General features: G+C 41.6%; 1 protein-coding gene and 1 pseudogene across 2 annotated transcripts; one reads left to right on the top strand and one right to left on the bottom strand.

The window, feature by feature from the left end:
• Positions 1–988: 988 nt before the first annotated feature.
• AURKB (aurora kinase B) lies at positions 989–10781 on the bottom strand. Of its 2 annotated transcripts, none has more exons than XM_069104125.1 (9): positions 10625–10781; positions 9047–9124; positions 4328–4451; positions 4133–4184; positions 3662–3853; positions 2450–2588; positions 2170–2318; positions 1766–1940; positions 989–1504 (listed from the first exon to the last, which is right to left on the bottom strand). In XM_069104125.1, the coding sequence occupies exons 2-9, from the start codon at positions 9092–9094 to the stop codon at positions 1331–1333; spliced, it is 1053 nt and encodes a 350-aa protein (XP_068960226.1). In that variant the 5' UTR covers positions 9095–9124; positions 10625–10781; the 3' UTR covers positions 989–1330. The 2 variants fall into 2 exon arrangements, with proteins under 2 accessions (XP_068960226.1, XP_068960227.1); XM_069104126.1 differs by having other exon boundaries at positions 10621–10751.
• Positions 10782–10892: 111 nt separating this feature from the next.
• Positions 10893–12374, top strand: LOC138173943 (CDAN1-interacting nuclease 1 pseudogene; annotated as a pseudogene).
• Positions 12375–12830: the final 456 nt, after the last annotated feature.

The following is a 12830-nucleotide window of genomic DNA, read 5'->3' as shown; positions in this document are numbered from 1 at the left end:
TTTCCTTTAACAAAGCAGATCCAAGAACCTGTGTGAGCAGGCACCCTAGGGACACTGGGGTGCTTGCTGCAACAAATGGCTAAACAAAATTTTTCATATGCCAGTATAATTTTTGGCCAGAGCACCACCACCATTTCAGTAAAGTCCACATACTTACAACTTAGAGCATATAGTTAGTGTTAAGCATAAGTAGTAGTCACTGGATAATTGAGTTAAACTGACTGGTTTTAGGGAGAGAGGACTGGAGTCAGGAAGGTAGTTGATGGTAACTAAATGTGAGAAAGTGTGAGGTGATGTAAGCCTAGACCAGGATAGGGACAATAAGTAATGAGTCAAAAGGATAGAAGTTTGGATGAGACAATGGAAGGGACTGGAACTGAGGGCACTTCTTTCTTTAGAGGGAGGGTCAATCATGTGTCAAAAGCTGGGTTTCCTAGAGGCTTGAATAAAATTACAGTGGCAGAACTGCTACTATGGGCACGTGCGAAACAACTAAATCATAAAATGATTATCAAATAGTATTGAGGATCTAGTAGAAAATAATATGATTATACAGGGTGCCAGTTTTATATGGTTCTATATGTTATACGGTTCTTTGCCCATATATTCTGGGCATGAGAAGGGAAGAGAAAATGGATGGTGCCAATAACTCAGGGTTAGAACTGGCAAAGAAGGTCTGGACCAGGGGTAGGGAACCTGTGGCCTTCTAGGTCCTCAAATATGGCCCTCTGGCTGAGCCCAAACTTCACACAGGTTCCCCAACCCCGGTCTAGATTCTATAAATTTTTGAGGGTATCGCTGATTCCAAGCCATGGAATCCAATTCCCTGATTCTGGCTTGTACAGACTTTTTCCTTCAGACTAAACTACTGAGGGGGCAGGATATCCTTCTTCAACTTCATGACTAATCTTCATACATACAAAAAACATTTAAGTCTTTATTAAATAGTCTTTGAAATTAGAGGAAATAATGATGAATGAGAAAGAAGTCAGGAATCTACCCTCTCTCACTTTATTTCCCTTCAACATACAAATCATACGTAAACCTATACATAATATCTTAAACAAAATTTGGCAAGGCAATAAGAGAAAGAAGTCAGGGAACTATCCTCTCCCACTTTATTTCCCTTCAACATACAAAACATACGTAAACCTATACATAACATCTTAAAACGTGGCAAGGCACTAGAGAAATGAATCAAAGTTTTCTACACACCGGTACAGTAATTTTTGGCCAGAGAACCAGAGAAACTCTGCCGTTCTGCTCAACCAAGTCGTTCCCCATGAAGGTTCCCTAACAAAACCTCCCACTGGAATCTTACTACAAAGGCCTATGTTCGGTGGGCAGGACGGGCAGGAGGAAGCACTCTCCGGGAATGGGCCTGCACCCAGGGGTGCTCCAAGACCTGAGTCAGGGGAAGTCGTTCTGAGGGGTTATGCCTGAGCAGCTTAGAGATCAGGTCCTGGGCTCCATTTGGCATAGATGAAGGGAATTTCAGGTCCACCTTTAAAGTGGAAAAATGAAGGCAGAATAAGACATCATTCAAACCAACAGATCTTTATCAGGTACCCACAACACTGGAGGAATTAAATGAAATTATGTAAGAGAGACTTTGCTCAACCTGAAGCTACTCAGTTCCCAATCCAGAATTCATGTAACTGTCATAAGAATCTTACTGAATCTTTTCCACACACCCCTCCCACCTCCAACCCCATGTACCAGTTGGGCTGCTGGTGATTCCCATCACCCCACCTTTACCCCATACCTTGGTGATCCGTCTATAGGTCTCACTGTGAGAGGAGCTTTCAAAGGGAGGATTTCCCACTAATAATTCATAGCACAGCACTCCAATGCACCAAAGATCCACTTTTTCATCATGTGTACGTCCCTCAATCATCTCAGGGGGAAGATAGTCTAGGGTTCCACACATTGTCTTCCTCCTAAATTGGGGAAGATGTTGGGCAATGGTACCAGAAACAGAGAAATTCTCCATTTTCCTAGTCCTTGGCTAAAAGCAATGAGATGAGAGAACAGGCACAGCTAAAGGTAGATCCCAAGAGAGGGTACAGGGAAGAATTATTACCTACAACCCATCCTCCAGACTTCATATGTCAACAGTCGTTGCACCTGTCCCAGTATGGTTCCTACTACCCTTTCCTCTGGTCATACCTAAGGGAGGGGGCATGGACAGACCAGCCGAAGTCAGCAATCTTGAGCTCTCCTCGAAGTCCCATGAGTAGATTCTCAGGCTTAATGTCTCTGTGAATCACTTTCTTTCCATGGCAGTAGATCAAGGCATCTGCCAGCTCCTCCATGATCTAGGAGCAGAGAGAAGCGATCAGATGGGCAATCTAACTCACATCCCTATCCTAATCATTAGTAGTGCCCTATATCCATCCTCAATTGCCCCTCAGGAATAACCACACCCTGTCCCCCAGCACTCCCGGACCGTGGCTGTGCGCCGCTGGTCAAAAGTATGGCTCTTCTGCAGTTCCTTGTAGAGTTCACCTCGAGGTGCATATTCCAGAATCAGGTAAACCCGACTACGGTCATGAAAGTAATTGTAGAGGCGAAGGATGTTGGGGTGCCTGGGAAAAAGCAGGCAAAACGACTGGGTAATAATAGCAAGTAACATTTATTGTTTAAAGACTTGTGAAATAGTTTCTTCCTGACAACACTGTGATATAGACCGTATAAGGTGGATAGGGTTCTCATCCTTATTCTACACATGAGACTCAGAGAGACCAAGCTCCTTTCATCCAACCATACACCTTGAAGATTGGGGGTGGGCAGTGGGAAGAAGGTGATCACTGAATGTGGAATCAGAAGGTCTGGTTGTAAATCACTGTCACCTGCAACCAATATTGCCTTGGGCAAGTAATTTCTATCACACCAGCTATTATGCTCTCTTCAAATCTGGACCCACCTATGATGGCCCCAGATGATCTTTTCACCTTGCCCTCACTCTTGCATACATTCCATCTCCTTCTCTACCCCACTTTTTAGCTCCCTTTTGTGTTGTCTTTTCCTGCTAGAATGCAAGCTCCTTGAGGGCAGAGCCTCTTTCTTTTTGTTTGTATTCCCAGTGCTTAGCACAATGCCTGGCATATACTAAGTGCTTAATAAATGTTTTTTCTTCCTTTCTATAACTCAGTTTCTTTATCTGTAAAATGAAGGCAGTTGAAGAGATGATCTCCGAAGTTATTTCCAGTTCTAAACCTATAATCCTCTGTCTCCTTTCTTTTTACTATACCACACTAGATACCAGGAAACAAGGGGCCTGATACAGGGAACAGATCATTTGGGTAATGGGATAAATTTTCCAGTGGGAGGCCCCATGTTGGGAAAACTGCACTCAATACTGGAACAAATCAATAACAAACTAATCCACAAACTTGTAGAAAAGAGCAAGGGCTATAGCAAGACCAAGAGGCCCTTGCCCCAGTAGAGGCGAAGACAGTTCCTTAAAAGGATAAATATAGGGGTGGGAGTTTTAACGTCTAAAAAAACATGGAATGGGTGGATAAAATGGGATTCAAGGAATAGTGGGGATGGCTAGAAGGGAAAGGGAGAAATAGGGATATTCCAGAAAAGAAAGCCAGGAGAGAGAATAACTGTAACAGGGAAGGGGAAGGCAGTTTCGTTAAGAACTCATCCATACCGAAGATGAGACTGGATCTCAATCTCTCTTCGAAGCTGGTGTTCTACACCCTCCTTCTCCATCTGAGACTTGAAGAGCACCTTCAGTGCCACAATAAACCGGCTGTTCTTTTCCCGAGCCAGGTACACATTCCCAAACTTGCCCTTACCCAGTGGCCGCCCAATTTCAAAGTCATCAATTTTGAACTGACGCCTGATAGAGAAGGGTAAAAACCAGTTTAGAGGGAGGGGCAGTTGTTTAACCTCCTGAGTCCATCTTTATCCCTTTTCCCCTACCATAACCATGCCTCCCTCTCATCACAAACTCAGGCACCTATATCCCCAGTACTCAAGATATACTATCTCTAGATTCTTCTGAGGTTTTATACTATTCCCATCAGGGGTGTGTATCCTTCCCCCCCAAACCTCCCAACCCCAATCTTATGAATTCATCCATGCTTAAGGATCTAATCCTCAGGCCTGGCATACTTACACTGGGAGGCTCTTCATGTTGCTGCTATCCACCCCTATCCTGCCAGCTACAGCTGTGAAAATAAAAGGTCAATAGCCCTTCTTTTAGCCTGAACATCTTCTACCCAATTTCAAACCCTTCACTTTACAGAACTATGTCTTCCCCCAGCTTGTGTCACCTTCCACCTTCAGAGTATTTCCCCAAACTCCAAGATACCTGCTGGCTGGTTGCTTAAAGCCTCTATAACAGGTCTGGAACGATTCAGGAGAAGGGTTGAAGAAGGAGTGGCTAGCTCTTTCCGTAAGATCCGATGGGGCAGGGCATTCAGGCTGGACTGATGCTGGTGGAAAAGCAAATTAGCATGAGTTTGGGGGATGAGGGTGAACTGCTGTGTGTGTGTATGTATGTGTGTGTGTGTGTGTGTGTACACACATGCAAGTATGTCCCTTCATTCCTCATTACCAGGTAGAAATGTAGAGAAAAGGTAGCAATTCCAGCTGTTACAGCCCATGTGCTCACCTTCCTTATTTCTTAAGGGAGTCCTACAACTCATCCCTGATCTCAAAGGCAACTCCCTATTTATCACTAAGGGTCTTTAAAGTTGTGACTGGATAATCACTTTTCAATGATTTATGCTTTGGGTAGAGGTTGAACCAGATGACTTTCAAGACCCCTTTCAATCCTATAATTGTGTAAGTAGGATTCAAAGCTGCTGCCTGTAACACTTATATTTATCTAGATAACATGAGTCATAGGCTATTTTCACCCTATATTACTTAAAGACAAAAAGAAGTCGTCCATGGAGAGGCAAATGAAGGAGTTAGTTGGCTTTATCCTGTGTCCAAAGACAATAAGAAACATCAGTTTGCAGCACATCTGTTTGTTTCATGTTGCTGTGCTCATAAGCATCTACTACAAAAAGATCATGAAAAACTATAGCTTATGTGCCAACAATTGTTGCTGAGAACGAGAAGGTAAAGAAATTCTAAAAAGAACTCCAAATTTTAATTTGTACTATAATACTCAATATGTACTATAATACTTAATGATATCCTGCAAAGGTAGCATTATCAGAAGATGGCAAAAAATTATGTTGCCCTTACTGAAACCTCACACCTCTACACCACGTGTACTGTCTTTAAGAACAGAGTGAGTACGTATTGAACATGGCAAACACAAACTGCTTACACGTTAACAGATAGGAAAGGAGTAGCTGCCAATAATCCACTATGTACAGTTAGAACAAAAATCTAAATCAATAACCAAAGGAATAGAAAGATGTGGCATATGATTAACTGTAAGAGTTCAAATCAACAACTGGAAAATGAATAAAAGAGAAATTTCTACACCAATAAATCTTTGATTTCATTAATGGAGATATATCTTTCATTGATGCATACCATTACCCATCCATGTGCTTGTATAAATTTGTTATGGGGCATTTAAATACAAGGAGATTTAACTAATATAAATAAATTACCAGGAGATCAAAAGAAAATAGAAACCACTGTAGCCAGGTGTATACAATTTTTGAGGAAAATGGTGGGATATCATGAGGATTATCTTAAAGAAAAAAGGACAGTGGAGGGGGAAAAATTATAGAAAGCTTGGCAAGAGGTCCAACTGTCAGGGTTAGAGAACTTAAGGATGAAACGGGAGATTTCTATTACAACCTATTTTCTTCATCAGTGACAATGAAGCCACTCTTTTTGGAAACTAACATTACAGTTGTAAAGGTTTTACTTGTGGAAATAGGAAAAGCACGGAGGAAAAATCATACATAGTAGAGTAGCTGGATTAGAACATCTGTACAGGTATTAAGGACATCATTGATGAAGAGACCATAGTCAAGCTTTTGAAGATTCTGTTACAGACATTACCTTCATAGTTATTCACAATTAGTTGAAGGTGCAGAAAATACAAGATTCCATTGTTAAGTTTCTTGACTATAAAAAACTGTGGTTTGATAAAGTAAAATTTAACAAAAAGACCCGCCAAAATAAAACAAAAAAGTTATCTTCCAACAGGGGGTCAGGTATCTTTTGAAGTCACGTGAGATTCTTTCTAAGATGTGACAGAATTTAGTTTTACCTTTTGATTATTAATAATTGAACAAGGTATTAAACAGAGAAATTTTAACAAAAGATGTTTATCACTGACATGGAGGATGTCCGCTGCAGAGCTAAAATGGAAGGTATATTTCCTATTATAGATGGTGAGGTCATCCCAATGCTTATTTTTGCCAATTCATTAAGGTCTGGAATACTACAGGAGACTTAAATGAGATCACTTAGGAGTTCAGCCTCACTATTCACACAGTGAATTCACCAAGTGAATGAAGAATGCCTATTGTCCATTAATGAATAAATGAAAATACATGTATTAAGTACTAACAAGCACTGGACATACAAATAGAAAAGACAATCCTTACTCCCAGGGAGGTCACAGTCTAACTGCTGGAGACACTATATGTAGGAGAGTTCAGCTGAAGGGTGGATACAAAGGCCTGGTAGTCCTCAGGAGAACCAGCAAGGAAAAGGGCACTGCCCTGGGGATCTGTAGAAGACTATTAGTATACATAGCTTGAAAGATGTACAAAGAACTGTCCGCAGAGTTGAATAGGAAGAGGAAAGCAGACTGGATTATCATTGAGAAACTGTATAGATCTTTTAATGACACTAAACTTACTTGTAGAGAAAAAAAGCTCTATCAATATTCTTCTGGTCAGTATGACCAGATATAGTATGTATCACTGTAAGCCATGGAAATGTACAATGTGGACACAAATAGGCTGCAACACATTAATAGTGAAGAATTATACGAGAGGATGTGTAAAAGATATTAAAGAGGTATATAACTAGAAAAGTTTGTCTTTTGTAGTACCAGTCATGTAGCATGATGTGGAGAGATCTTGGGTAGACCTCCTGTGAAGGATTTAGAGCAGAGATTTTTCACCTGGGGGTCTATGTACTTTTTGAAAAAATATTCTGAAAATTGTATTTCAATACAATTGGTTTTCTTTCTAATCATAAATATTTTATTATATCCATTTAAAAACAGAAAGGATCCACAAGGTTAACAAGGCTGCCAAAGGATTTTATAACACTAAAGGGCTAAGAACCCCTGCTTTAGAGAAAGATCTGGATAAGTCTCTCACAAAATGAGGAGGTAGGGGTAGGTAGGTTGTGAGCTGTACCACTAATCCATAAGTATTTAAGCTCCCACCCCTAACCCAAGCCCCACATCTGTAAGGAATGGAATAGATGAACAAGGATACCACAAACTCAAATTCTTAAAGATAGAATTTTATAAATGTCTCAAGGTGATAAAACCTCCATACACTTCATCAAAGCATGCTCTCAAAAAGCCCTACCTAATCTTTTGAATATATTTTGTACCTAATGACTTAAGGCAAAATCAAACATATATAAAGATAAGACTTCTGGCACTATTGAAAACCCAAAGGTAGGGGATGGGGTGTCCTCCATGACTTTTTGTGTGTGAGGAGGGAGGCCCACCCAAACACCTTCCCATTAAAAATCATAAGTACCTTATTCTACTAAAAGGATAGTATGTTCAGTTCTTTGGTTAATGCTCTTGTATCTAGCCTTCACCCTTGAAACATTATATAGCCTTCAGGATGTGTGTGAAAAGACAAGAATATTTGGGCCAATAGGTCCACTAAATGAGATGGAGTCTTGTGTTTAGCTCATTTTTCTTTCTCTCTTTATGAACTTAGAGTTCATAAGAACAAATTATAATCTAGGTTTGACTAATGGTTCATCTATCCCAGTGTTCTTACAACACTAAGGGATGTTTTGTGAGAAAGCCCTTCAAAATGCCAACTTCAAAATGTTAAGGATATCTCCTTAATAATCCATTATACTGCTATTTGTACATTAATTTACTTAATTAAAAAACCTGTCTTTATTTACATATTTATAACTACCTTGAAGGCAGGAACTGTTTTTGTATTTTTGTCTTTTTACCCCAACAATTAGTACGGTAGCTTGTTCATAGGAGGTGCCCAAAAAGATGCTTGTTGGATTTAGCTTGTGCCACCTCTTGTCACATCTTGCTATATATGTGAGTTGTAGGCAAGGTTCAACTGCATAGAAGGATTTTACATGTTCACCTAGATCAGAAGTCTCCAACGGGTTGATTGTGACTGACCAGTTCATTGTAAAGCCTGACCTAATCAATTAACAGGCCAGAAGATGTTGTCATGTTTTCCCTTTCCCACAGCTTGCTGGCATTTCAAAACAATAAAATAAGCCTTGTAGTGATTTAATTCTCAGACCTGTTGGGGACCCCACTGCTAGATAATATTTGTATTTGAGAAAATTTATCCCCTTCTGAAACCTTATTCTCTACTAGGCCATGCCAGCATCTGAAAGACATTAATGATAAAATTGGATTAACTTTTCCCACAATCTTGTTCAGACTCAGTCCAGGTGGGGAAACCCATTGTATTCTACTCAGGTTTGGGTTGGGATAAATTCTTTGATTAGATTGACCAAGGCTGAGGGTGGTTTGGAAGTAAATGCTAAGATAAAAGTTAGATAAACCAACCCCTCATTAAAAGAATTCCATCTCTTATTATAATATTCATTTTCTTCATTACTTATTTAGCCAGTCAGAGTCAATTGCCATCCTGAGGAACACCCAACTCTTCCAAGGGCATATAAAAGTTTTGTGGGTTCCCTGAGGGGACTTTGGCTTTTGAGAGTGTTTTATTAATTATTGATAGCATGATTAATAAAATTATCAACTACCCAGAAACTATGCCTCCCAAACTTTTTAAACATTACATATTTTTAAAAATGAAATAAAATTACCCAGAGGCCCTTGAGAATAACCCAGGTGTTAGAAAACACTACTCTGGACATATTTCCCTTAGATGTCATATATGAACTTCCCACAAGTTTTCCTTACCAAGGATGTGCCGTAAGATCCTAGATGGGTATCCTCCTTCTGTGACATCTTGCAAAGGAAAAGAGGATGGAAGGAATTCTGGGTAGGAAAAAAAGACAGAGCAGAAAGATGAGAAGCATAATGGAAAACATACTGGACCAAGGATTCAGGAAATGTGAGTTCCATCAGACTGATTCTAACAAGAGTATAACACTGTAAAAAATCATTCCCACTTTCTGGGGTTCAATTTTCTCATTCATCAAGAGTCAACTGAACTAGATAATGATTTCTAAGGTCACTTTCAATTCTATCATTCTATGATCTATAAACTGAGCCATCTAGCCTTAATAATAATGACATTTACATAGCACTTTGAGGGTTAGCAAAGCACCTTAAATAGAGTTCTTATTTGAATATTTAACAACTTTATGGGATAAATACTACAGGTTTATCATCTGTATTTTATGGGTGAGTAATTAAGTTCAGAGAAATTTAAGCGATGTTTCCATCCACACAAGCACTGGAGGTAGGATTCAAATCCAAGCACCTCGATTTTTCCACTGTGCCACAGACTCCGATATTCCCTCTTCTTTGTTCATTGGGGCTGAGAAGAGCCCAGTATTAATGTATATATCCATGCTTCCCTTGGATGGCTCTTTATCCCCACTCAGACCATAATTAAGTGTATGTGACCCTCGAGGAGGAACTATTTATTAAACACCTATTATGGTTGATGCTATTATGATTCCCTACTTTAAAGTTGAGGACACTGAGGCCAAGAGAGACTTGCCCAGGATCACAGTTATTAAGTATCTGAGTTCGAATTTGAACTCGGGTTTTCCTGATTCCAGGTTCAGCTCTCTCTAACCAACTAGCTGGCAGAGAGAGGAAAGGAGTGGGGGACAAAAGAACTCCCTTCTCCCACTGTTGTGCCCCACATCCATCTGGAATGGAAGCAAACTAACATCACAAACGACCATATGGGTAAAACTGGACTCTTTTGGAGGCAGACCAGTCGAGAATGGGAAGTCCTGGCTCCAACCACTGGAGGAAAAGGACAAGCCTTAAGCAGACTCTCCTTTAAGAGTTAAATATTAATGAAGGGTGGCCGGAGGCGGGGCGGGGGGAGGAAGATGAAAAAAAGGAAGGGGAGAGGGTAAGAAAAGGGGAGAGGAGGGGAGGGCGAAAGTGTTAGGAAGTAGAGGAAGAGGGGCAGCTGGTAACGCAAGGACTGGCCAAGTGCGAGTCAAGGAACTGCCTGGGTAGGAGGAGAAGGGCTCTCTAAGGGCTGGGCCATGGCCCCCTCCTGCTACTCCCCTGGAACCCTCAGAAGGGCTCTCCTCGCCTTGGCCGCTACGGCCCCTTCCTTTTCAGGAAGCCGGTCGCCCTCGGGCCTAGGCAGAGAGAGCCGCGAGTCTGGAGAGAGGCCAACGCGCTCCAGTCGCACAGCGCGCGCGCAGCTTAGTTAACAGCCTTGGAGCCCTGCGCGCGGCGCTAACCCGCTTCGCCCCACTTCCCCCCACCCCGTTCCCTCACCCCCCAGCACTAATGCCCAGCTAACCACCAGGTCCATGCCCGCCAGACCGCAGGGTTACCTACAGTTCGGGTATCCGCTACTCCTCAGAGTTGCCACACCTCAGTGTAATGAGTAGGTGAAGCGCAGTCCAGTCCCGAAGGAAACGCTTTCGAATATCCCGCCCCGGCAGTATTGGCTGAGCCTGCCTCCTCTACTCCGCTCTCATTGGCTGGATCATACCTCGAAAACAAGAAGAGGAACCCACCTCCTGGGGGGAAGAGGCAATGGGAGAGTCAGGAGTCCGAAGCTGAGCTGAGTGACGGAGACACCAGCCAATTAGAACTAGACTGGAGTAGTTGGAGTAGTTTTCTGGCTTGGTGCTTTAAAAGACTAGGGAAAAGCAGGAAATTTCTTGTTTTCTCGAAACTTTTTTTTTTTATTTAGGATGAGGCTACTGCTGCCGCCGCGGCCGCTACGGCTTTGCCGCGTGCCCTTCTTCCCCTCCCCCAGCTGTGCCGCATGCTGCGCTGAGGGAGGAGGACCCAGGGTGCAGGGTGCCAGCTGTCTCCATCCCCAAACCCGTTGCCTTTCGGCCTGCACCGACCCCCAAGTGTCATTTCACTCTCCTCGGATTCCCGCTCCCTTCCGCCCCCTTCCCGGGCCAAACAAGATATTGACCAAGTCCCAGTATGAAGAGATAGCTCAGTGCCTCGTGGCTGTGCCGCCTACCAGGCAGAGCCTGAGGAAGGTGAAGCAGAGGTTCCCCAGTCAATCGTAGTCCACTCTGCTGAGCATCTTCTCCCAGGAGTACCAGAAACATATAAAGATAACACATGCTAAACATCATACTGTGGAGGCTATGGAAACTTATTATCAGAGCCTCCAAGTCCGTTATAAATAGAATGCTGCGGGACCCTTCTCAGATTCCAGATGGAATTCTAGCAAATCAGGTTTATCAGTGTATCGTGAATGACTGCGGTTATGGACCACTGGTAGGCTGCATCAAATATGCCACCGGGAGTGAACATGAAGTCCTGCTGAGATGAAGATCAACTCCGTGAAAAGGGTTATGACAAAACACCAGACTTTATTTTAGAAATGCCAGTCGCTCTGGAAGGGCACATAATTCACTGGATTGAAAGCAAAGCCTCATTAATGAATGTAGCCACCAGGCCTACCTGAACAACCAATTCTGGAGCTACTGGAACAGATTTGGCCCTGGATTAATGATCTGTTGGTATGGATTCATTGAGGAACTGGATTGTAACCGAGAAAGAGGCATCTTACTCAAAGACTGCTTCCCCACCGACCTTGTCACTGATATTAGAGATTGATATTTGAAGGGAAGCAACTTAGATCCAGTTAAGGGTTCTGTCAAAAGATTATCTCAAAATACCCTGAAAGAAAACAAGTATGTTGTCCAATGCTTATGGGAATAAAAAATAAAAACAAAAAAAAATTAGGATGAGGGGTAGGTTGATAGGATTGGGGTAGAGTTTGTCTGACAGCATTTCTTACTGTACACAGTAGCAACAACATTGTAATGATAATCGACCGTGAAAAACTTAGCTATTCTGATCAATACCGTGATACAGGACTATAAAAAAAGCTATACACCTTCAGCTAGAGAACTGATGCCTTGAGTACAGATTGGTTTTTTTTTCCACTTTACTGTTTTTTTCCCAAGTTTTTTTTCCACCTTACTGTTCTCCTGCCCCCAACATGGCTATATAAAGAAATATGTTTTTCGTGACTTCATTTTCATCACGTGTATATGTATATGAATACATATGTACAAACATATATATATACACATATACATATATAATAGGTATGTTATTTCTTGCCTTCTCAATGGATGGGGGAAGAAGGAATGGAGGGTGGAAGAAAATTTGGAATTGAAAATAAAAATAAATTTAAAAAAATTTTAAAAGTGTTTCAAAGTTGTTTTTCTCTAAAAAAAAAAAGTTTCTTCCCACACCGATTATTTCTGCTTTTTCCCCCCAAGGCGATTATGAAAATATAAGCGGCCTTTTAAGGAATATACCACACTCTCAATACTTTACAATTTAAGGGGCAAAGGGAGAATGTTATGAACTACATGTCCCATGATGCTTTCGGACCAGAGAGACTACCTCATCAGAGAGAACACTTAATTTGAGAGGACAATAAGGGGAAAAAATAAGGTGGCAAGGTAGAGACGGCTAAAGAAAATAGGAAGGTACTGTTCCTATAGGACTTCTCCTCCTTGGTCTCTTTTCCCATTCTGGTTTTCAGACAATCGAATAT

This window comes from Petaurus breviceps, unplaced genomic scaffold (genome assembly GCF_028583685.1).
Source record: "Petaurus breviceps papuanus isolate PSGF00001 unplaced genomic scaffold, PetGlider_PUasm1.0 673, whole genome shotgun sequence".
NCBI classification, from domain to species: Eukaryota; Metazoa; Chordata; class Mammalia; order Diprotodontia; family Petauridae; genus Petaurus; species Petaurus breviceps.
The sequence above is the reverse complement of the archived record's forward strand: the minus strand, read 5'-3'. Positions and strand labels throughout refer to the sequence as shown.